Source organism: Humulus lupulus, chromosome 2 (genome assembly GCF_963169125.1).
Source record: "Humulus lupulus chromosome 2, drHumLupu1.1, whole genome shotgun sequence".
Classification (NCBI taxonomy): domain Eukaryota; kingdom Viridiplantae; phylum Streptophyta; class Magnoliopsida; order Rosales; family Cannabaceae; genus Humulus; species Humulus lupulus.
Window position 1 is genome coordinate 11,713,781 of NC_084794.1, and position 25,413 is coordinate 11,739,193.

Sequence of the window (25,413 nt, forward strand, 5' to 3'; positions counted from 1 at the left end):
TTTAGTTAGTTGCTTTGGCTGTTAGATCTTAACTACTTGAGTTAGAGTCGTAATCTTTTTCTAAGACTATGTTATGTTTATTCTCTTCTAACATTTTCCTCTATAAATAAAGTCATTCGGCTTCTCTGGTCATTAAGTGACCAAGAGCTTCTTTTCATTACTTTTCACTTTCCTTTACAGAAAGATATAAAAACTAGAAATTGATCTTCGACTACTCGGACATGTGACAACTGAAAATGCAAACTAAACTTAACCAACCTTTCACTGATCTGCTTAACAATTCCAAATGTAAACTAGTTTTGTAAGACCGAGAAAGTAACCGATCTAATTTCCCATATACAAAATAGTAGAGCAATTTGTTAATTATCTAGAAATTGGTCAAAGAGTAAAAGAAATACTCATCAGAATTCATAGTTTGCTTACTGTACAAAATAATAATAATAACTTCAATAATTTTTTAATTATAATTATCTTTTGATTGTAGACAAGAAAATATGCGGAATATGTCCAGAAGACAATAGAAAATTATCATGAAAGTTATAACATTCTTCCATTGCATCCTTTTGGGGCTAAACCAGCAATTATGGAACTCCCAGAGGTTTGTACATGTCTTCTTTTATGTACATCTAATAATATTGATTTCTGCTAATAATATAGACTCCGGTTTTCATTTACTCTTTAAATATTTTTTATTTTGACTTTTTAAAAAATTAAAATAAATGAAGATCAAAGCAGCCATTGCTGCTCTGCACTACAATTTGGAAAACCTTCCAATGCCCAGAAAACAATTTCGAACCAGTGAGGCCGAGGACGATGCGACTCTGCTTACAGAGACAAAAGATGTCAGCGACATATTTGATTGGGTTTCCTCTATCTTTGGTTTTCAGGTAATTAATAATAATTAACTCTTCATCCATCTATACTTAATTTACTTTTTATTTCTTTCTTTATACTTATCATCACAATCACAAGGTCTTGTCTTGTATTTGGATTTGGTATTACCCACGAATATATATATATATATATATATATATATGGAAAAAAGTTAATGTAATATTATACCACTCTTGTTTGCTTTAATACTAATTTATTACAACCCTCTAGTTTAATAGATACCAAAATACTACATTTTATTTGGCAAATCAATATAAAAACATTTACTAAAAAAAATCAGTATAAAAGCATACACTCTTGAATATAATTTCAATAAATTTATTTTTAATATTAATTACCAAATTATTCTTATTTTAATCACATAAAATATTTAATATATTAAAAAAATCAAATTTTAAGAATAATTTTGTAAAAGCTAAAACCCAACTTTAAAAATAAAAAATAGTTAAATAATTTTAACTAACTATATAACTAAAAATAATTCAATACTTTTATTTATTTTTTTCTTCTTCTAATTTCAATCAATGAAATAATAATAAGAGATTTTTTCATTAATGATTATAATTTCAAATTGTTTATTAATTTATCTAAATATTTTTTATTCTTATTAATTTTTTTAAAAAATAATATTAAAATTTTAGTTGTTCTTTAAATTCATAATTTGTTTTTTTTATTAACCTTTATCTCAAATATATATATATTAGGTAAAAATAACGTGCAATGCACGGTTGCTTAGTTTTAAAGTTACATACATGTTTATTCAAACATGTATTTATTTTTATTATTTTTTAATTATCGTATAAATTTAAATAGTTAAACAATATCACAAAAATAAATAAAATATGCTTAATATAATGTATGACATAAATGTATTAAAAAATTAGAGAAAAAATTGCCTGTAATTTTAATAAAAACCGATTCATTTTTTTCAATACATAATAGAATGAATTAGAGTTCTATAATATATATAAATATTTATATTAATAATCTCTACTTATATGACATGTAAACACAACATTGACATAGATATAAATTTACATGGATATATGACGGTTATCCCCGTTTCCTTTCGTGGGCCCAGGACCACGATCCAGGCCCACGAGCCGGCCAATTGAGGGTGGGCCCAGCCCAGGCCCGTTTGGCAAGGAGTATAAAGGGTATCGACAGCTCAATTCTGGGCGAGACCAGGAAGGCGTCCGAGGAGTATTGTTCGGGACGGTCATCCGAGAGACGGTATGACTGGCTCGGGGTAACAGTCGGGATCGACGCGAATGGTCCTGAAAGCCTGGTAAACGATCCGGGCTCTTGGTAGATGGTCTGGGCCCACGGTAAACGGTACGGGACCTCGACAAACAGAGAGGGACTTGGGTAAACGAACCCGAGTCGGGTCCTCTAGGTTGGCAGGATAAAGCATCCGTGACCCTGACTTCGCCCCATGAAGCGTGGGGGTTGTCCCCATGTTTCACCAACAGGAAAGCCCACCTCAAGTTTGTACGCCGCTGGGTCAGACCTGTGCCGCCACTGCTCTGAACTGATCTTGTCCCCTGAATCTGCCTCGTAACTCGAGATGCCCAGACCAAAGCTCTAATTTGTCGGGTGATAGATATGGTTTGGGCTGGCCTAATGGGCTCAAGTTAATATTTTTCTTTTATGTTTTAAATCCTCGATATTGGGCTTCCGATAGAGAAGCTAGTGGTATTTCTACCTTTATTGGGCCCGGATTAGCCCGTCCCACGCCCTGTGCGCCTGTGAACCTATAAATACATGTAACAGAGCACTAAAAAAAGGACCTCTCTTTAGCGTGTATACAGTTACTCTGCAGAAACTGAGAGAAAACTCCATTGTTATAGATTCTCTAAGCTCTAATACAATTGTCTCATGGACTAAGGCTCATTAACGCCCTAACCACGTAAAAATCGTGCTTATAACTTCTAAACCCTTTCTCTTTAATCTCTTTGATCTATTATTATTGTAGTTTCCAAAAAACTCGGTAAACATTTTGGTGCTTTCATTGAAAGCCTGAGAAAGCTAGCGTTGACATCAAACCTCTACAACTATGGTGAATACAAGACATACCACTTTCGACCTTACTAACCCAAAACAGGGCAATGGAGAGCCACTGCCCACCCAACCTCTTCCTCAAAGTCCACCTGAAGACATTCCTCATTGGATGTCCCAGCCTGACGAGTCGCAAAATTACTAAGGTGGGACGAAGTATGAGGAGGACTATTACGAGGAAGAGGAAGGGAATGAGGGGGAGTACCACAACGAAGCTGGGGATCCCGAGATCCCAGGAGGAGTGGACTCCAACCAGGAGGATCTAGAAGTGACTAGACTAAGGCAGCAAGTCCTGGACCAAGAAGCCAGGTTTGGTGAGCAGGCAGAGGCATCTCGGCGGATACAAGAGTCCCTCCAAGCCTTGCAGGCTTTCATAGCCACGCAGGGTCCGGTGACCAATCCTCCACCTAGCCCGCCTCCAGGAGCTCAACAGCCCGCTCCGTAGGCCAGAATCGGAGCCCTTGAAGATGCGAGGCCGATCCTTTCTTTGGGACAGGCTCCTGAGCAAGGCCCAGGAAACCCGGACCGAGAGAAAAAGAAGGCCGGGGCAAACACTCAAGGGAAATCCCCCCCCCCCCCCCCCCCGCCCCGGTCCAGAGAGTTGGGACCCGTCCCCGGCCGCTCCCTACGAAAGAGAAGGTGTGCCCCGTCCCAGGACAAGGCCGCCAGACCAATCCGAGGGGATGCGGCCGCAGAGTACTAGGCCCCGATATGCCCCAGGGCAAGCCGGACGGGAAATGTTTTTTCATCCCAATGCTTCAATGAACAAAAATCGCTGGGAGCGCCTGCATAGCGAGGAGCATCACGCCCTCAGTTCTGGGGATGACACGTCCCGGGTGTACTTGCGCGATGGGTTGAACCCTCGGAAGGAGCGGGCCCGTAAGAAAAAGATCTGCCCCCGAGGTGGCGACCTTAGGAACAACATCAACGACAGGAGGAACGAGAAGGTTCCCCTAGAGGATGGCCTGGCCAGGCAGCTCATGGAGCAGCTGGCCACCTTGAAAAAGTCAGGGACCACTTGGTTTGCAAACAAGAAAGAGCGGACACCGACTCCAACGAGGAGGACAAAGAGCCCTGTGCGAGGCACATTCTGGACGCTGTGCTCCCCAAGGGAGTCAAGATGTCGAGTCTCACTGCCGACACCGGGAGCATCAACCCCAGGGATCATCTCTCCCGGTACAACCGACTTATGACCGTGGCCCATGTTAGTGATGACGGCAAGCGCCTCTGTTTTTCGATCACTCTAGGCAGCCCCGTAGAGGAGTGGAGGAAAAGACTTAAGCCAAGATCCATCCAATCCTGGTCAAGGCTACAGTTGGCGTTTCGCAAACAGTTTGTTGCAGCCATAAGGATGGACATGCGGATCAGTGCCCTTGCCAACCTTAAACAGCTCCCTACGGAGACTTTGAGGGCCTACATCCAACATTTCACCGAAGAAGGCCCTGGATTTCATCATCAACAATATCGTGTGTCGGTACGAGCTCCCTTACAAGATTTTATCCGACAACAAAAAGCAGTTCGACAGCATCCACTTCACGGATTTCTGTGATAGACATGGTATTGTCAAAGCTTCTCCGCAGTCGCCAGGCGTCAAGCAAACGGGCAGGCAAAGGCCGTCAATAAAATCTTGAAAGGGACATTGATGAAAAATCTCCAAGCATTCAAGAGCAAGTGGCCCGAGGAGTTGCCCCGCGTGCTATAGGCTTACCGGACCGCCAAAAGGACATCTACCAGGCACACTCCTTACTCCATGGCCTACGGATGCGAAGCCGTCATCGTCGTTGAAACGACCATCCCGTCCCACCGAAGAGACACGTATGATCCCGTCCAGAACCACACCTTACTCCAGGAATCCCTAAATCTCATCGAGGAGATCCAGGAAGAGTCATAAGTGTAGCTGAAGATGTACCAAGGCAAGATCGCTCGGTATTTCAACTCAAAAGTAAAAAGCCAAAGGTTTGAAACCGACGATCTGGTCCTACGAAGAGTCTTCCCTGCTACCCAAGACTCAAAAGTAGGGGTTCTGGGCCCGAATTGGGAAGGGCCGTACGAAACCCAGCACGAAGTGGACCCCAGAACATACCATTTAAAACGGCTCGATGGCACAGAAGTCCCAAGAGCCTGGAACGTGGAGCATCTCCATAAATACTATCAGTAGTCAGGAGAACATGTTCGATTTTTATGTTTTCGTTGTAAATAATGTACGCCTCAGGGCGATCCCTTGAATAATAAAAATGGTGTGTACAAAACGCCATAAAGAAATATTATCAGACAATGAAAATTTTACTCAAGTGACCCCAGACCAGTCTCCGTTCACTTGGGGGGTATCTCTGGTATGAACAAATACCAGGCGGGGCGCAAGGCTCAGGCCTAGTCCCGACCTAGACTGACAAGGTCTGGGGGTACAAACCCCGTTGGACCAAGCCTCAAGCTGGTTCTGCCTCGGACGAACGATGTCTGGGGGTATAATAAAGAGGACTAAGCCTCAGGCTGGTCCCGCCCCGGATGAACGATGTCCTGGGGTATAATAAAGAGGACTAAGCCTCAGGCTGGTCCCACCCGGACGAACGATGTTCGGGGGTATAATAAAGAGGACCAAGCCTCAGGCTTATCCCGCCACGGACGAACGATGTTCGGGGGTATAATAAAGAGGACCAGGCCTCAAGCTGGTCCCAATCGAACGAACGATGTCCGTGGGTATAATAAAAAGGACCAAGCCTCAGTTTGGTCCTACCCAGACGACTGATGTCCGGGGGTATAATAAAAAGAAACCGGGTACCCATCCGCGTCGCTCCCGCGATATCTCTCGACTGTTGTAGTGCGGGTCCCAGGTGTGTGCAATAGTGTTTAATGGCTCAGGCCGTGGGAACCTAGTCTAGGTTTTAAAATAAGCTAATTGAAAAGCCTTGATGGCCCAGACCGTCAGATTTTTGAAGTTGGGGACTGGACGAGTAGATTCAGTGATGATTATCAACTCCCTAGTGGCCCAGGCCGTTGGATCTTGAGTAACTGGATTAAAGTGAATTGATAAATTAAAGTCAGGAATAATCTAGTCCAGGCCGTTGGAACCGGGACCAAACACTCAGCTCATTCATGCATGGTGGTGAAGCACTTAGTGAAAGATTAGCGGGTGAAAATGAGAGAGCAATAAGCAAAAAATAAAGTGGATAAAACACAAAAAATTGTCTTGGACGCATACGCATCCGTAAAAATATTGTTACAAAATAAGAAAAAAAGTGAAGATCCGGGTCTAGGCTTCGCCAGGTCCTGGTCCTCCCAGGACGTCTCCGTCCGCCTCCTCATCATCCAAGGGCTTTGCGTCAGCCTTCTCCTTGGCCTCAAATTCGGCTCTCTTTGAATCAGGGTCAGGATAAACCAGGAGGTTCATGTTCTTGTCCTGGAGCCAAGCCATGTAAATGGCCTCTTCGAAGGTGATGCGCACCAAATCATCTGCCTGCTCTTTTTTGCGGTAGGTTTCCTCGTGCGCTTTCACTTCCTTGTGAAGCAAGCCATCTAGCTCATTAATACGGGCCTCTAAGCCTTTGACACTCTCCCGGTCCTGGATGGATTGAGTCGCGGCCGCCTCCTGTGCGGCCTTTACTCGGAGAAGCTTCGCGTCCAGAAGGGCTGTCTTCTCACCAGCCTCGACTTCTTTCCGGGACATAGCCTCTTCAAGCTGGAAAGTGACCCGATCGAACTCCGCCCGGTTTGCTTCGGCCTGAGCAACCGCTTTGGCCAGGGACTCCTGGGCCTGGGCTGTCTCCCTGGCCAAGGCCTCCTTAGCAGCTTCTCTTTGATTCACAGGCGCCTCCAGCTCCAACTGGAGCATCTCCATCTCCAACTGGAGCGTCTCCATCTTCATGGCCACCTCGGCCACCAGGTCGGCATTCCGATGGGATAATAGAGCATCCTGGAACAAAGCAAAGTTAGAAGAGTCCTTACTAAACAAGGAAAAGGAGAAAGAGAGGATGCAAAGCAAACTTACAGCGATGGCTTGGTGGCGTAGAGCTTGGGAAATGAACAGCATGTCCGGGTTGGCAATGGTCGCATATCGCTTCAATTGGAGATTGGGCATGGTGTTCCCCACTTGATCCAACAGATCCACAGGGAACGGGGCCGTGTCCTGCCCCAGCTTGGGGCGAAAACTCGTCTGGGCAGCTGGCTAATCCACGATCGGCTGAGGGGCACTGAAAGCCGCAGGGCGATCAGCGAATTCAACCTGACGATGAATCGTCAGGGCCTTGTAGACCTCGCCCCTCCTTTCCTGGCCATTCTCCCAGGTTCGGGAAATAAGCTTGGATTGCTTGTCCCGCAAGACGGCCTCCCCCTCCTCAGGTAAGGCCGGGTGGACAGGAAGAGTCGGTGCTGCCGAAAGGGCCTTAGCAGCGAGGCGACTCTCCCCGGACGACTCCCCAGCCGAACCAGCCCGCCTCATCGGGCCCTTTTATTTCCGAGTTCTGCTTCCATAGCGCCTAACTCCGCGGCTCTTTTCCTGGAGCTCTGGCTTACCACTGGGTCCAACTCCAGATCAATCACCGGGGGGTGAACGGGAAGGTCGGGGACAGTGGCCGGGTCAACGGCCGTGATTAGAATCGCAGCCAGGGCAGCCCAGCTGGGTCAAGACTCCGACCCTAGCGTCTCTTTTCCATGGTGGAGCTCCGGCCCTAGCGCCTCCTTGGACGCTTTCTTGGCAGCCATCCTAGCTGCGACCCTCGCCCTAGCAGCCTGGTTCTCGAGGAGCTGCTTCTTCTCGTCCACGGGGTCGGACATATCGGAATTTTCTGAAACAGATACAAATAAAGAGTCAGTACAATTAGCAAGCAAACAAGGAAGTCAAGACTAAGAATGACCCAAGACGAACCCTTATCTAAGCCCTGGACATGACTCAATTCATCTAATGAGAAAGAGTAGACTCGGTCCCCCATGTCGTTCGGGTGTAGAAAATTCCTATATTGGAGGAACCCGGACAAGTACATGAGAATTTCCGAGCCTACGGGAATGGGAGACGAAGGTCTCGTTTCCCCGTCGGCCCCGAAAGCGGGGCCTCGGTGTGCTAGCCTATCCTTAGCTAAGTCCCCAACTTGGGGAGCATAAGTCGAAATCATAGGTGAGTTACCTCGCCTTGATACGCTAGCTCCAAGGGTCCCCGTGTTCGGTAATGCCTCGTCGAAGAGGGCTCCCAGCTCCTCGGAGGTGGTTGCCTCCCTCGACTGAGCTAGGTCCCTCTTTCGCTTGGCCGTGTCCGCGAGCGCCGCAGCCTCTACGTCCCTGATGTGATCCAGAACTAGTTGCTCCCTCAAAGCAGGATCTTTCTCGCATTGTATCCCCCAGAGGCTTGGGGCATGGATAGTTTGGTAGGTCGCGAGCAGTTTGATCAATTAGAGGTTGTCAGTGTTGACATAACCCCCCATGTCTAGATCCTCCGCGCTTAGCTCGGAGTAGAGCTTCTTCCGATCCAAGATGAAATGGGTGAGGGGAGTTTGGGCGAAGGGTCCTGTCACCCGAGATGATGTTGTGAGAATAAAAGAAAAATAGGATAGACAATATAAAGGATCGGGAAGCCACTTACCCACTCGCTGGAAGTCCAGCATCGGTGTAGGGTTCTTCTCTATGAGGAACCCAGACGTCATGAACCAGTAGTGTCGGACATCCAAGGGATGCTTCCAGGCGCTGGTAAGAGCAGGGTAGTTTCTGTACAGTTTGAGCCTGTAGAAGCCGCCAGGGTCTTGTCCTTGGCACTGACCTGCGGCTCCATCTTGTAAAAGTACAAGACCTCTATGGGGGTCAGCTCTGGGATCTCCCTCGCGGTGCAGAAGATGCGCCATCCTGCAAGCAATCGGTAAGCTTGGGGAAGAAGCTGGAAAGGCACGATCCCCACGAACGTCAGGAACCGCACGAAATAATCATGGAGCGGGAGTGTAGCCCCCGCACTGATATGGCCTACGCTCCAAGCCCCAAACCCGTTCACGGAGGTGTGGACCCTCTCCTCCTTCCTGGGCAGGCGATTATGGAAGAGTCCAGGAGTTGACTCTATGCCCAAGCGCTTCTCCAGGGCATACAACATCCGATAGTTCCGGAACAAGTTTGGTATCACATCCATTTCCCATATGTTGCCTTTAGGGGTCCTGGACTCGGGAAGAAGGACAGGGGCCTTGTTAACTTCCTCCTCTGAATGAAGAGTGACGCTCGATGTCACAGCTGGTGATCTGGGAGAAAAACAGAAACAAACCGAGCAGTCAGTACCAAAACCCAAGAAAGTTGGTTAAGGTACGGGGGCTCTCTTAGGAACTGCTTGGAGGAGTCCCCTCTGGATCAGATCCGGGATCACCAAAGATCCACAAGACCCTGATCGGGAACGAAAAATAGGCTACTCCTAAGTCGGTCCATCACCACTTGTCCGGGAAGCCTCCGGACCCGGAAGGACCCAGAGCGACCAGAACCAGGCAGTCTTTCCCTAGCACTAATTCTAAGCACAGACAAGTTCTAGCAGCCTAAGTACATAAGAAAAATGATAGGAAATCTGCGTTTATATATATATAAAGGCCGAAGGTAGAGAAACTTACAGTAAGTTGCTGGTCGCGAAAAATGGTGGTTGTCCAGTGGTAAGGGCGGTAGAATCTCAGTCTTGAACTGATGAAGACAATTCAGCAACTCGTCAATAGGGCAAGCTGATGGCGTATGCTCGGGCAAGGGTGTAGATGCCGGAACCGTTGGAAAAAGGCGACGGCGCAGGATGAGCAGACGGTGGAAGATATCGTCGGCAAGCTCGGACATAAAAAAATCCTTCGAGTCCTTTGACTGGCTTAATAGTGTAAATGTTTCAAATGAAAGCCTGATAGGTATTTATAAGAACCCACATGCTGATTTTTTGATCCAGCAGATGGGATCGACCCCCCATCGGACGGTCCAAGGTCGTGTAGGGGCATTCATGAATCCACTCAAGTGCTGGATCCACGCCACTCCGATCCAACGACCCAGAGGAAAAGGCCCTTCAAAGGTCACCCCATCCTACAGTCCACCTTAGCGCAGAAGTATTAATGGAAAGCGCCCATGCGGATGGGACGCTTTGAGATCCGAGCTGATGCAATAGCCTAAGCCTAGCGAGCCTTGAGGTGGTTATTGACCTTTCAGGGTCAAGTGTCGTCGATGCAACAGTTGCTAGGCGACACGTGTACCCCTCGTCATGAACCGGGACATCGGCAAACAAACCCGGGCCTTGGTAAACGGTCCAGGCTCCGCAGTCGTTTGACACGCGATGCCCCTTGCCACATACCAACTATTCTGAGAAGGAATCGGGGAGATAGCCGGGAATATTCGGGACCAAAGCAAGCCTCCACTATGCAGGCCCAGATGAAGACTTGGGGGGTAAATGTTATCCCTGTTTCTTGCCGTGGGCCCAGGACCGCGTTCTAGGCCCACGAGCCGGCCAATTGAGGGCGGGCCCAGCCCAGGCCCGTTTGGCAAGGAGTATAAAGGGTATCGACAACCCAATTCTAGGCGAGGTCCAGAAGGCGTCCAATGAGTATTGTCCGAGACGGTCATCCGGGAGACGGTACGACTGGCTGGGGGTAACAGTCGGGATCGACGCGAATGGTCCCGAAGTCAGGTAAACGATCCGGGCTCCTGTGGATGGTCCGGGCCCATGGTAAACGGTACGGGACCTCGACGAACGGAGAGGGACTTGGGTAAACGAACCCGAGTGGGGTCCTCCAGGTTGGCAAGATAAAGCATCCGTGACCCTGACTTCGCCCCATGAAGTGTGGGGGTTGTCCCTATGTTTCACCAGTAGAAAAGGCCACCTCAGGATTGTACGCCGCTGGGTCAGACCTGTGCCGCCACTGCTCTGAACCAATTTTGTCTCCTGAATCTGCCTCGTAACTTGAGATTCCAAGACCAAAGCTCCAATTTTTCGAGTGATAGATATAGTTTGGGCAAGCCCAATGGGCTCAGGTTAATCTTTTTCTTTTATGTTTTAAATCCTCTATATTGGGCTTCCGATAGAGAAGTCAATGGTATTTATACCTTTATTGGGCCCGGGTCAGCCCGGCCCACGCCATATGCGCCTGTGAACCTATAAATACATGTAACAGAGCACTAAAGAAGGGACCTCTCTTTAGCGTGTATACAGTTACTCTGCGGAAACTGAGAGAAAACTCCATTGTTATAGATTCTCTAAGCTCTAATACAACTGACTCGTGGACTAAGGCTCATTAACGCCCAAACCACGTAAAAATCTTGCTTATTACTTCTAAACCCTTTCTCTTTAATTTCTCTTATCTATTATTATTGAAGTTTCCGAAAAACTCGGTAAACAATGACATATAAATAATTACAACAATATTTAAAAAGAAATTAATAATAGAATAAAATAATAATATAAAAAGTCATAGTATAGAATAGTATACATGCATCCACTATTTTTAGTTTATAATGTAACTCGCAATGTCCTTTGTGAATTTGATAAAGAAAAAAAACTCTCATCACTTGATAAAATATAAACTATCACATAAATTAATAAGATAAAAAAAATGATATGTATGACTTTATTATTTTTAAATGAATATGATTTAATTATTTAAATTATCATAAAATATAAATAAAATATCTTATTTTAATTAAATAATTTTTGTTTAAGTTTATGTTTGTTCTAGTTTTTGAATTTGATAGTAATAATAAGATATTATATATTATACATGGATTTTAAATTTGAGTTTGTTGCTATTTTTTTTTTTTTTTTTAAGTTTGTTTATAGTTGATAGTAGATTATATTATGTTATATGTTTAATATGATATTATTCTAATACGTGAAGTTTAAGTTTAATTAAATTTTATTTAAGTTATATATAAAACATATGGTTTTTATTATTTTTAAATAATTTTTATTGTAAAATATCTCAAAAATATCATATTTTAATTTGTTTAAGCTTAAATTATGTTTACAATCTATCGTTAAATATAATAATATTCTGTTAAAGTAAAGGAAAATAATAAAAAATCGTTGAAACTAAGAATTTCTGTTATCTTGTAACGACCTCCTTTCTTAACATACATATATATAGTGTAAAAACAAAGTTTTACCTGAATATAACAATACCGAAATTCTGAATTTACAAAAACTTTATTAAATAATGCATAAATTAATGTTCATAACTTCAAACCGTACAATACTCACAACTAAATAAAAAATTTATCTTACATACAAATCTTAATACTTTTATAAATAATTTCCGTGGCGTTACTATACCTTAACGTAGAAATGAAGATGTATCCAACCGATAAATTGAAAAGCTTTCTGTAAATTACAACGTTCATGAAATACTTTTAAAACTTTAAGTAAATTATAAAGTTCACAAAATACTTTTAATGAAATATAATTATAAAATCAAGTTTCTCGTTTATTTATAAAATAGCATAGCAGAACTCCACTCCCTTCAGGTTAGCCCCATATGTACAGTCATGTTGGCTCCACGTATACTCATCAATAATTTATATTTGGGGCCTCTTACCTACAATACAAAACATTATCTGATGAACTAAGGCTCAGTAAGTAGAATAACTACCTCATATGCATTAAAATAAACGTGCAACATGTTATGTATTTTCTTTCTTTCACTTTCCTTTCTTTTGGGCCCTAAAGGATGCTGCTGCCGGCATTACATAGGGAATCACATTCCCACCTGAACATAAACATGATAATAGGGAATTTCTCCCTCATAAACATTCATTATATAGGGACGTACATCTCCCTCCTTACATTTTTGGGACGTAGGTCTCCCAAGCAGCACCTCTACTTTAACGCTTTCAATAACTTGTTTGTGAACATTAAGCTATGCATAAGAAATATAACGTTCTTAAAAATAACTTATGCATAACAACATGTCAGAATAACATATAAAGCATATAAATGCACATAAGACACATAAAATACTTGTATTGTAGACGAGGATTCTACTTACCTTGCGTCTTGATAAAACAACCGAAATTGTTAGCTTCCTGATAAAAACACAAACTATTAACTTACATAAAATCTACATGAAGTAATTTTAGTTTATAGTTGTTGTTATTCTTTTTTTCTTAATTTATTGTTTATTTTATGTCCAGGCATATGGTCATACTATAAATGTCCATGGCAAGATCCCGGTCTAAAAGTCATGGTCATGGTCATACGGAAATGTCCAGGTCATAGTATCAGTCCATAATAATAAGGAATAACGTCATATAATAAAAGTCCAAATAGTCCAAAGTGTGACCATAGCCTATATAAGTTTAGTATTATAAAGATACATAAAAAAATAGTTTATATTTCAATTTTGGCATTTGTAAAATATGACGACATGGTAAAATAATCCAAATATAAATTTTAGCATTTTAATGGCATAGTAAAGTAATCTATATATAACTTTGTCATTATAATGGCATGGTAACATAATCCATATATAAATTTTGGCATTATAGTAAAATAATCTATATATAAATTTTGGCATTATAACGGCATAGTAAAATAATCTATATATAACTTTTGGCATTATAACAACATAGTAAATTAATCTATATATAAATTTTGGCATTATAACGGCATAGTAAAATAATCTATATATAACTTTTGGCATTATAACGACATAGTAAATTAATCTATATATAAATTTTGGAATTATAACGGCATAATAAAATAATCTATATATAACTTTTGGCATTATAACGGCATAGTAAAATAATCTATACATATATAATAACTAAATAACTGAAATGAAAGGCTCGGGAAAGAGCTTACCTAAAAGGTTTTCGTAGGCTAGCATTTCGGACAGAACTTCGCCTATATCTTCAAGGTTTAGAACTTTAGAAGGGTGTTAAGAAGATTTTTGGGTAGAGTAAGAGAAAGAAAATGATGATTTTGTGATTCAAGATGAGTTTTGGAAGGACTATTTATAGGAAAATTTTAGGTTACTATGCTAATAAAATATTAAAAATATCAAGCATAGTGGAATAATAAAATATTCAAAATATAAACATGGTGGTTTGCTAAAGTCATCATTATATCACTACTGCATCATCATGTGAGAACCATGGCGTGGACCCCGCTGTGGAACCCATGTGGACCCTACTGTGGGACCCTTGTGGACCCCACCGTGGGACCCACTATGAATAGTACCAAGTGAATAGTAAAAAAAATGAAAACTTCCCAATCTTCCTATATTACTTAGTCCAACATTTTTGACTCACAAACTTTTCTGAAAAAGTTTCTCTAATATCCATAAATTAATTATTCTCACATGTTGGTTACTTCAACAACTTAGAATTGTTAAAATCCCATAATAGAATACACCTATATCCCCAACAGTCAAGATCACTATTCACCAACGGTTATAAACGGCTAGTTTTTGTCTTATAAATACTTGTTCTTTCAACCATTTACTTGCAAACTTCTTCATCTCTTACCCCTTCTAAATAAAATTCATCATCTAAACATGAATTTCTCTTTATTTTTCATAACTTTAGTGATTGTTTGCTTGTATTTAGCATCATTCTATGTGGATTATACTAATGAAATGCCCATGAATGTTATAGTTGCATATTCATTAGTTATTCTTCCACTTTACTTAATAGCTCTAGCATTCGGTTAGCATTGTAATGCACTCAAAAGTATGAATAAAAAATATCTTCTCTTATTTTTCATAAATGTTGTAATGTATTTGTAAAAAGAAATGAGAGTTACATATCTACACACTTATTATATAGAAGAGAGATATATATACTAGATATAAGCAACATACATTGCAGGTTTGCTTAGTTTTATTTAAAAATTATTATATTTTTTAATTATCATTTAAATTTAAATAAATAAACAATGGCATATACTATAAAAAAAAAACACAAACATATTTAAAAAATTAAGTCAAAACATTATCTACATATAGTCTTAAAAGAAATAAATAATATCATAATTTTTATTTAAAAATATCGTTAAACCAAGAATCTGTTAGACACACATTTTTTACATATTAACTATGATGCATTCTAGTTTTAAAGTAAATTATTTGATGTTGTTTATTAATTTTAAATTTAGTGTTCATAATAATTTAATTTTTTGTATTTTTTAGGTTTAATTTATATATTATATAAGGTAATTTTAATTTTAAAATTAAATACTTTTTTTCCAATTTTCTTTTAGAAAAAACATTCAATATAATAAAATATTAAGAAATTCTAAATTAAAAGTATGAATTTAAAAAGTTAATTTGATCAAATTTTAACTATTTAATTAAAGAAAATTTAAAGCATACAAAAATTTATATATAAATATATATTATTCAATTAATGACTAGAATAATTAAAAAAAGTAATTTCTCATTAAAAAACTAAATGACAAAATAAGAAATTTATATATTTATGTTTTATGTCACTATTACATATATGTTTGGATAAACAAAATATATTAAGTGACAAAATAAATAATTAAGAAAAGAAAGAAAAATAAATAAATTTAAAACTATAGGTGTTATAAACTAATAAAAAAAATTGTTAAATTTAACAAAAACCAACAATTTTTGCTAAATTCATATTTATAATAAATAAATATATATATTTTAAATCAAAAGGATGGACTTGTTAATCTTAAAACCAATAATCACATCTAATTACGTTACTTTTTTTTAATGAATATATAAAGAGAAAGCGAGTAAAATGCACTAATTTAAACACTCGGCAAACATCACAGGTAATGTTTTCATCCTCGATGACATCAAAACAGGAGTGTGCCTGACATGGGTGGGACCCAATACAAATAAAGAAAAAAAAAGTTATTTTTCTAATTTTTATACATAAAATGATACTCTTTTAAAATTAGGGAGTTTTTTTTAATGTAAAAATTGATATTTTTCTAAAATTTGAAGTCCATCTAGCCGGACTATACTTAGGCTACAAAATATGCTTAGATGAATTAGTTTGTCCGTAGTAGATATCTACATACAAGAGTCATCGCCCTTCATAAAAGTTTAGACTAAATGAATGTGCACTAACCAACTCCACGGTAGATCCCCAAAATAAAAAAATAAAAAAAATGAGACCTCAATTAAAAAAAAAAAAACTAATATAACTTATAATATTGAATTGAATTTATATTATTATTATTATTATTCTGAAGGTATGTTTTATATATATTGATTTGTCAACTAAAATGTAATATTTTAGTAGTGCCACACTGATTCAATTGGTGTACTCCCAATATTTTATTCTTCATCGTAACTTGCTTCTTATCTTATCTTAATATATATATATATATATATATATTTATCTTATGATGTGTGTATTATAGAATAGTATGTATACCATTAATTGTTTTACGGTTAACATTATTATCGTTATACTAATTCAATAACTAATTAATGGATATGAAGAAAGCAAATGTAGCAAATCAGAGAGAACACCTGATACTACTTCTTGCAAATGTTGGTATAAGGGGTAGGAATCCCGAAGATTACACACAAGTAAGTATATATACAGGAACGACTCTAATATCATTTTTTTTTTGTAATACTGGTGCATTTTTTTTCTATTTCGGCACCTGGATAGATATCTTTCCAATTTTTTTTTATACGATGGTGTACATTGTAGGTATTTAGAATATCCTGCAAATTTTCAAGAAATTCTGAATAGTTTACGAAACCGAAAAACAGAGTTCAAACTGTCAAATTTTACACGCGTACACAAAAAAACAGGCACGCGTGTAACACACAGTTTAGACCTTGTTTCGGTACCATAATTTATTCAGAATTTCTTGAAAATTTGTAAGATGTTCTAGATAGCTATATAAAAAAAATTGGGATTATAACTATTCAGGTGCCGAGATAGAAAAAGGATGCACCAGTGTTGCAAAAAAAAGGATGCGTTGTAGTCGCTCCTTATATATTATTCAGAATTATTTATATTGACGTGCATTCATTTATTTATATTATTATATGTTTAGGGAAATAAATGACAAGAACACTAGGGGTAATAAAATAGTATACATTTCATATACTAAATAAAAAAGAGAAATTTGTGAAAATAATTTATTTTTTTTAAGTGATTTTGTACTCTGACCTACTTTTGATAATTTTTTGCAAAATAATCTCTGTCTAAAATTCGACCAATTGTTTAAATTTTTCGAGCTGCTGTTTAAAATTTTCGACCGACTGTTTGAATTTTTCGACCACTGGCCTAAATTTTTTACTAGCTGTCCAAATTATGAGAGGTCATTTTGCAAATAATTATTAAAACTAGACTAGAGTGCAAAATGACTTTTAAAAATAGACCAATTTTACCTTATGAAAATACAAGATCAAAGTATTGGATTTTCCTATTTTAATTAATTTATTTTCCTTTATATCTAATTTATTGATGACTATTTTTGAAGTCATAATAAAATTTGCATCCTTGAAAGTCAATTATTCTAAACTTATTGTAGTTGGAACGTGCAACTATAGAGCATTTGGAGGGTAAAATTTTTGAGAATTACAATTCTTGGTGCAAATTTTTACGTATTCAGTCAAATTGTAAAAGGTGAGCAGCTCGTTTCTGGCTTCTTTCCAAATTAATACAAATTAAGCTTAAGGTGAATTTTCATATTTATAGCTAATAATAACCTAATTCACTATTAAATAATTACATATAGTATGTATATAGATAATTATACAATATGTTTCATAAACTTGAATAATACTTAACAACGATTTGATTACTTTGGTTCTTTATGGTTTAATTATAATCTCTATGCCTTCCAGGTTCCCACAGGATTCTGATGAACTACAGTTGACACTTATTTATATTTCACTTCATCTACTTATTTGGGGCGAAGCTTCCAATATTCGATTCATGCCTGAATGCTTATGCTATATTTTTCATCATGTATGTTTTGTGTTCTTCTAGCTAGCTGGTCATTATACATGCATATATATATATATATATATTTATAATATTGATTGTGTTTACTCTATAGAGACATGTCCTAACTTATTATTTTATTGTAATTTATCATCATTAATATAGTTTATAGACATGTCAGATGTCATTTTGTAAAAAATTATCAAAATTAAATTAAAGTATAAAATGATTTAAAAAAATAGACTATTATGCCAAAAGACTCATATAATTAAATATAACTAAGCTAGACACACATTTGAATTGTACAATTTTAAACACAACAATAGTGTGTATTTAAATTTAGTCTTTGATATTTTTAAGTGGGGACCAAATTATTTTTAATTTTGTTATTAAGATTAATTATACATCATTTGTGTAAATAGTGTACAATTTAAGTGTGTCTCAATAATTATTACTAAAATTATTAATTATAAATGTAAAAAAAATTCTCGACGAAAATTCATTATTTCTTCCCTAATAAAAGTAATTTTGATTTAAGTTTTTTTAAACCACATAATAATTATATAATAAGTCTTTTTTTGAATGTGATTAATACCTATGTATATATGACACATGTCATTTCAATATTTTTATTTTTACGTGATACGTACTTATTTTTTTTATATATATTTTTTTAAATAAGTTGATTTTTTTATTTTTTATTTTGTATAATTGTGGAAGATGGCCAAAGAGGTATATGTGATTATCCATACAAATATTCATCCTGTTAGTGGAGAAACGTATGAAACTGAAATACGCGACCAAGAGTACTTTTTGAGGAATATCATTACCCCTATTTACAGGCTATTGCTACAGGTAATTAATCATACATTATTATTATTATTTTAGTAATTTGCAATTATCAATCAGATTAAAAAAAATTGAAACTCTATCATTATTAATTACCTTTACTTGGTCCAACAATATTTTGAGTTATGTGTTGGCTACAAATTAATTAATTAAGGAATCAAGAAGAAGTAGAGGTGGCCAAGCAAGTAATTCGAACTGGAGAAATTACGATGATTTAAATGAGTACTTTTGGTGAGTATATTTAATTAACAACAAATATTGTTTTGTTTAATTCTTTCTTTTATATAAATATATATTTATATAGATTAATTGGAAACTAAATGGGACAAAATGTCTTCTTATATTTCTACAGGTCTGACAAATGTTTTAGATGTCTAGGATGGCCAATGGATATTAAATCAGATTTTTTTGCGCATTCATATTTGATACAACCAAAAGAGGTCCGTACACGATTTTTATTTTTATTATTATTACAATTTTTAATAATAAGTAAGGTATCTTTATAAAACTTTAGAATATCAATATAATGTCCCTAAATAATTAATTAGAAATGAGTGAGAAGAATAAAAAAAAAAGAGTGTGAATCAAACTACCTATATACAATAATCTTAGAAATTAAAGGATTAAAAAGTTATCAGCATTGGTGGTATAATTACTATTCCTAAACACATATGATTTAATTAGTACATATGTGTTAATATACATTCTAATAGATGGTTTCTTGTTTATCTTTTTCTTTAAATAAAATAGTGATGCTGTGCTTGTTAATTTGGACAGAGACTAAGCCAAAAAACGAGGCAACCTAAAATAAATTTTGTGGAAGTCCGTACATTTTGGCACCTGTACAGAAATTTTGATCGAATGTGGATCTTCTTTGCATTAGCTTTCCAGGTAACCTACCTAAATGCATATTTCAATAATAAGTTGTCTTAATCTAATCTTAAATGGTAAATTTGTGCACTGATATGATTAATGATGTTTCAAGACTGTTAATGGTCATTATTTTGAAGAGTGATGTTTTCACCTTAAAAATAAATAACCCAACCAATAATAATAATCGACAAAACAAATAAACCCACATAGATCTAATCATCCATATGCAATGCTAAAATTCAAAGAGGGATCCTTCTTTCAAAGCTAGTAATAAAAGAAACAACATATAAGGGTGACTGATAGAGAATTCTATATGGAAAGTAAGTGGAATCATCAGACTATTTATAAGAACATAGATTACTATATACTCATCACTAATTAGTTTTGAAATAAAATCTCATGCTTCTTATCATGCACGCAATTTTACTTTCTAAATTATCTTTGCACATTCTAACATGGTATTACAGGCTAAAAAAATTCTAACTAGTATGTATCCGATCCAAATCCAAACTGATACATAGTTGTGAGATTGCTATTAACCCTTTATATATCAGACTTCGAATTTGTTACTTTTCACAATGTATCAAAACTTATGTCATGTATTTTTTTTCTTCTTATCTATATACTATTTTCCATATTCTACACATTTATGAGACAAACACAATCCTTAGAGAAAGTTTATTGAATATATCTTGATTTGGAATACTAATGATTCCTTATTCAAAATATGATAAAAATAAAATGTACAGGCTATGGTCATTGTTGCATGGAATAGTCCATCCGGATCTTTTCTTCATGCCTTTTTCAATGCAGATGTTGTGAGAAGTGTTTTAAGCATCTTCATTACTTTTGCTTCACTCAAGTTTCTACAAGGTAAAATCATTAATGATCTATACAAATTTATCAATCTACATCTTTATATATATATACATTATATATAATTTAGTACTCAACAATTACGTATACCAATAGTTACTTAGGTCAAACAAGGCAATAGTGCCAAATATAGTATAAAAAATGTATTTTTATAAATTGCACTACATCTTGAGTGTTGTAGATTGCACTATATATCCAAATAACTTAAATGTGATTGCTAGTAGTTGTTAATAATAAGGTTATTTCTTGGTAATAATGCAGCTACTCTGGATATAGTTCTAAATTTGAAAGCATGGAGAAGCTTGGGAATAGCCGAGATAGTGCGGTACCTGTCGAAATTTTTAGTGGCAGCTTCATGGGTTGTGGTTATGGCAATGGGTTACTACCACAATCTAATAACAGTGGCAATTTACTTGCTACCAAACATTTTGGATGCTATTCTATTCATATTACCTTCTGATTTACAAAGAGCCATGGACACTTCTAACTTGTGGATGGTCAATATACTTACGTGGTGGATTCGTGAGGCAAGAAGTTCATTTCCTCAACCATATATGCTGATCATGATTTATTTTCATATGACCAATTAGAGTTATTAATTAAAATTCTGGACAATTCTTCAGCCGAGATTGTTCGTTGGAACAGACATGCACGAGGACATTATTTCAAAGATGAAGTAAGAAAGTTTTTTTTTTCATTTAGTGGGAATTGGGTTGATGCAATATTTGGTGTATATAATGGTGTGATGTCTTCAGATATACATTTTTTTGGATAATGCTGTTGAGCACCAAGTTAGCATTCAGCTACTATGTGGAGGTGAATATATTCATTTCCCTATTATCTCTCTAATTTCACAAGCAAAACTTATGCATGTATTCATGGGTTGCTATTATCAATTACGCATTGTCCTTGCTTAATTGAAATAAATGTTGAAAACAGAGTAATCACCCCTCTGTTTTCTTTTTTTCCTATTAACTTTCTACTACCAAATTTCAGTTTTAACATTTTCTTGTAAAAACATCTTTCGAACTCTGCAAGATTTGATTAATGTGTTTTGTTGACAGATAGCGCCTCTAGTTGAACCAACAAAACTTATCATGGAGATGTCTGTTGATAATAATCCATGGCATGAAGTCTTTCCACATGGTAATACTACTTAAACCTTCTTTTCTTTTTAATACTATTCTTCCTACAATATTTTTAACCAGTAACTTTTTAAAGTACTTTTCTTTTTTTATCTCTTTCTGCTGTAGGAACACATAATATTTGTGTCATCATTTCAATATGGGCACCAATTGTCTTGGTGAGTTAAATGGAGACGTAGAGACCTTGAGTTTGTTGAGTATTTTTATTCTATTCTTATGAGCTTTGACACTTTATTATCCTACGTTATTGGAGTGCAGGTTTACTTCATGGATGCACAAATATGGTATGCCATATTTTCTACTCTATTTGGTGGTATATATGGAGCTTTCAGCTATCTGGGTGAGGTTAGTGATTAAAGTTTTCAAGAAAATTTGACGTGATTGGTGCCTTGAATACTCAATGTCAGTGAAAAATATCTCATACGAAAGGTGTGCGGGTACATTTAATAATACTCTACTCATGATTTTGAGATGGATCGTATGCTTTTTACTGTGTACTAAATTCTATATCCAAACCACTTTCCACATTCTAACACTCACCGTCAGCGTATCATGATCTCATGTTTATTTCGTAGTTATATATATATATAAATATATATATGCTTATTGACTGTGTTGATTGTACTCAATAATTCTGTTTCTGATGATCAATTTTTCTAGGAAGCAACGCTTGATATGCTGCGGTCCAAATTTGAAGCTATGTCTGTAGCTTTCAATCGTTGTCTCATGCCATCAATAGAGAAGAAGGGTTCCCCTGAACAGACAAATTTGGTAATGCCTCTCGATTTCAATTGTTCCCTCAAATAAAAACAAATATTTATTTTGAATTTCATATCTATATATCTATCCTTTATGTTCTTATATTTTGTGTATTTAGCTAAAGATCAACACTTTACAATGACAGGAACCATCACAAGTGCGAAAGAACATTGCCAATTTCTCTCAAATGTGGAATGAGTTCATACGTTCTATGCGGGAAGAAGATCTTATCAGCAATCAGTTCTGATATTGCTTCTATAATAAATCATTAATCTATGTTATATATGAAAATTGTACATATATATACATATAGTTTAAATTTTTAATGACATATTCTATTAATGGAAATTTTTCAGTGAAAGAGATTTGCTTTTGGTTCCTTATTATGGTTCCAATGATAGGGTTGTTGTCCAGTGCTGCCCGCCTTTCTTGCTCGCTAATAAGGTATTTGATAAGCATGGCTTTGTTTTCTTTTCTTTATTGTTTTGACCACAAACTCCATATCATATCTTCAATTTTTTCATGAGATAGATTCCTATGGCACTAAAACTGGCGATAGAGTTCAAGGGAAAGAATGAAGGTAAATTACTTAAGAAAATTAAGAGGGATGCCTATATGTATTCAACAGTAATCGAATGCTACCAGTCGCTTAAGGAAGTAATTTCTGGTCTTATGGAAGATAACGGTGATAAGATGTATGTCAGATAAAATTCCTTTAACCTATATTATCTAAAATTTTCAAATATTTATATAGGACTGTTATTGGTTAAAGGTGTCATCTGAGTTGACTTTTGGTTCTTTTGACTCAGCATTGTAGAGCATATATGTAAGAAAGTAGAGGAAAGTCTAATGCATGGGGTTTTTTTGAATACTTTCCGGATGGGTGAGCTGCATTCCCTCCTTAAGAAAGTAGAAAAACTCTTACAATTATTGGTAACATACTTAACTTCTCAATGATTTTAATCCTACGAATGCGATCAGTGAACTGATTTGTATGTGACGTGAACAGCTATCTGATAGTGAAGAAGTTGAAACTTTTCTACCTCGGTTAACAATAGTGCTTCAAGATATTATGGAAGTTATCACGCTAGATGTTATGATCAATGGACATAAGTAAGAAGTAAAAATATATAGAGACCTACAAAAGCAAATCGATTATTTAATAACTCTCTTTTTCTCCTAAATGTTCTTGTTTTGTAGAATTTTCGAGACAGCTGATTATGATCACAGTTTAAATGTTAAAACTCTGCTGAGGTTTGAGAAGATTAACTTATTCTGGACATCCAATAAAGTTTGGAAGGAAAAGGTATAATCATAAGTGTACTTTTATTGATATTATTAATTTTGGTCTTATAATTGTCTGACTTGTGTTCCATGATAGATTGTCAGGCTTCATTTGCTTCTCACCGCCGATGAATTTGCCATAGATGTGCCTCGGAACTTGGAAGCTCGACGGCGTATTATTTTCTTTGCAAACTCTCTTTTTATGAATATGCCAAAGGCTCCTAAAGTTCGTGACATTGTTTCCTTTAGGTCAGTAATAAACTGATTTGGATAACAAATAAAAGTTTGATAATAATGTTATGTCAAAAAAGCAGGTGCCAAAGATTATATATATAATTTTTTAATTAAGAACAGTTCCTGTATGGCTTATATCTTTCTTAGGATTATTAGCTTATAATATAAAGTTACTACTATAGATACAGATCCCAAGTCTTCTTCAAAAAATAACATTCAAATAAATCCTACAATACTTAACTAATTGAGTACGTCTTTTCTATTCTTTATCGCTTATTGGGTTCATGTAAATCATATTGTGGAAATGATTGCATGCGTATATATATACACATATGGTATTGTAGTTAAATTTTGTCATGTGTTCAAACTATAGTTATTCTATCTAGTTAGATGATTGCTCATATTCTGTTCATTTTTCTCAAATTAAACATCTTTTCTATGATTTTCGAATTAGTGTTCAGACTCCATATTACCAGGAAGATGTCCAATATACCAATGAAAATATTACCATGGAGAATGAGGATGGGATATCAATTTTGTTCTACTTGCAAAAAATATACCCTGGTGAGTTTTAGTCTGATTGCATGTTGCACTATTGTTTTTTTTTTTGTTTTTTTTATGGGGAAAAGTTCCAACACATTTCAATCATTTGTGTTGTCATTAGATGAATGGCTTAATTTCATGGATCGGATAAAACAATTTGCTGAAAAGGATAAGTTAGACTTAACTCGTCAGTGGGTGTCTTACAGAGAGCAAACACTTTATAGAACAGGTCTCAGTAATAGCTTGATTTGGAATCTCTTTAATACCAATTACTTACAGAATCTTTTAAAGTTAATTAATGCTAATGTTTCTTCCAGTTAGAGGGATGATGTACTATAGGCAGGCTCTTGAGCTTCAATGCTACCTTGAATTGGCAGAAGATAGTGGTCAGTGATGTTATGTGACAATTTATTTCATACAATTTCTCGTTACAAGTTAACCATATTTTGATTCATAATTTATTAAAGTGTTTATACTTTTTCTAACATGTGTTTTGTCCCATCATCTGGTTAGATCTGTGTTTTGACAAATTTTTTTTGGGTCATATATTTTGCAAAATGGTTCAAATAGATCCCCTAAACTTAATTTTGATAAAAAAAAATTTGAATATAACAACACAGTCGTTAGACAAATGATTTTGTTTTTGTTTTAAACTGACACTTTGGTAAATTATTTATAATTTTAGCTCAAAAAACTTTGACCAAAATCGAGTTTAGAATTTATTTTATAAAATATATGGTCTAAAAAATAATTTGTCAAAATACAGAGTCCGAACAAATAATTAGACAAAACTCGTAATCAAAAAAATAAAATTACAACCACTCTATTAAAATTGTGCAGGCTTCGTCAACTTAGGTGAAAAAGTTGAGAAGGCTTTCGTTGACCAAGCACAGGCATTGGTCGATTTGAAGTTTACATATGTTTTGTCATGCCAACTTTATGGTTTCCAGAAGAAGAGTAATGATCTTTCTAGAGATCAAAGTTGTTACATGAATATCCTGAAGCTGATGTTAACGTGAGTCATTTATAGTTTCTTCAT

The 25,413-nt window shown here is 36.4% G+C and overlaps 1 protein-coding gene across 1 annotated transcript in view; it reads left to right on the plus strand.

Moving 5' to 3' along the window:
• Nucleotides 1-25,413, plus strand: part of LOC133817285 (callose synthase 7-like) — a 76,209-nt gene that overhangs the window by 24,180 nt on the left and 26,616 nt on the right. Inside the window, exons 5-32 of the mRNA XM_062249757.1 lie at nt 485-598; nt 726-887; nt 16,347-16,436; nt 17,396-17,490; nt 17,712-17,835; nt 18,532-18,666; nt 18,815-18,891; nt 19,013-19,100; nt 19,438-19,551; nt 20,283-20,406; nt 20,671-20,936; nt 21,033-21,085; nt 21,165-21,225; nt 21,474-21,555; nt 21,663-21,712; nt 21,813-21,899; nt 22,215-22,325; nt 22,459-22,553; nt 22,670-22,757; nt 22,845-23,008; nt 23,123-23,246; nt 23,323-23,426; nt 23,514-23,619; nt 23,695-23,846; nt 24,286-24,395; nt 24,496-24,603; nt 24,692-24,760; nt 25,215-25,389. Coding sequence (XP_062105741.1) covers nt 485-598; nt 726-887; nt 16,347-16,436; nt 17,396-17,490; nt 17,712-17,835; nt 18,532-18,666; nt 18,815-18,891; nt 19,013-19,100; nt 19,438-19,551; nt 20,283-20,406; nt 20,671-20,936; nt 21,033-21,085; nt 21,165-21,225; nt 21,474-21,555; nt 21,663-21,712; nt 21,813-21,899; nt 22,215-22,325; nt 22,459-22,553; nt 22,670-22,757; nt 22,845-23,008; nt 23,123-23,246; nt 23,323-23,426; nt 23,514-23,619; nt 23,695-23,846; nt 24,286-24,395; nt 24,496-24,603; nt 24,692-24,760; nt 25,215-25,389 — 3,128 coding nt within the window. The remainder of the gene's footprint in view (nt 1-484; nt 599-725; nt 888-16,346; nt 16,437-17,395; nt 17,491-17,711; nt 17,836-18,531; nt 18,667-18,814; nt 18,892-19,012; nt 19,101-19,437; nt 19,552-20,282; nt 20,407-20,670; nt 20,937-21,032; nt 21,086-21,164; nt 21,226-21,473; nt 21,556-21,662; nt 21,713-21,812; nt 21,900-22,214; nt 22,326-22,458; nt 22,554-22,669; nt 22,758-22,844; nt 23,009-23,122; nt 23,247-23,322; nt 23,427-23,513; nt 23,620-23,694; nt 23,847-24,285; nt 24,396-24,495; nt 24,604-24,691; nt 24,761-25,214; nt 25,390-25,413) is intronic.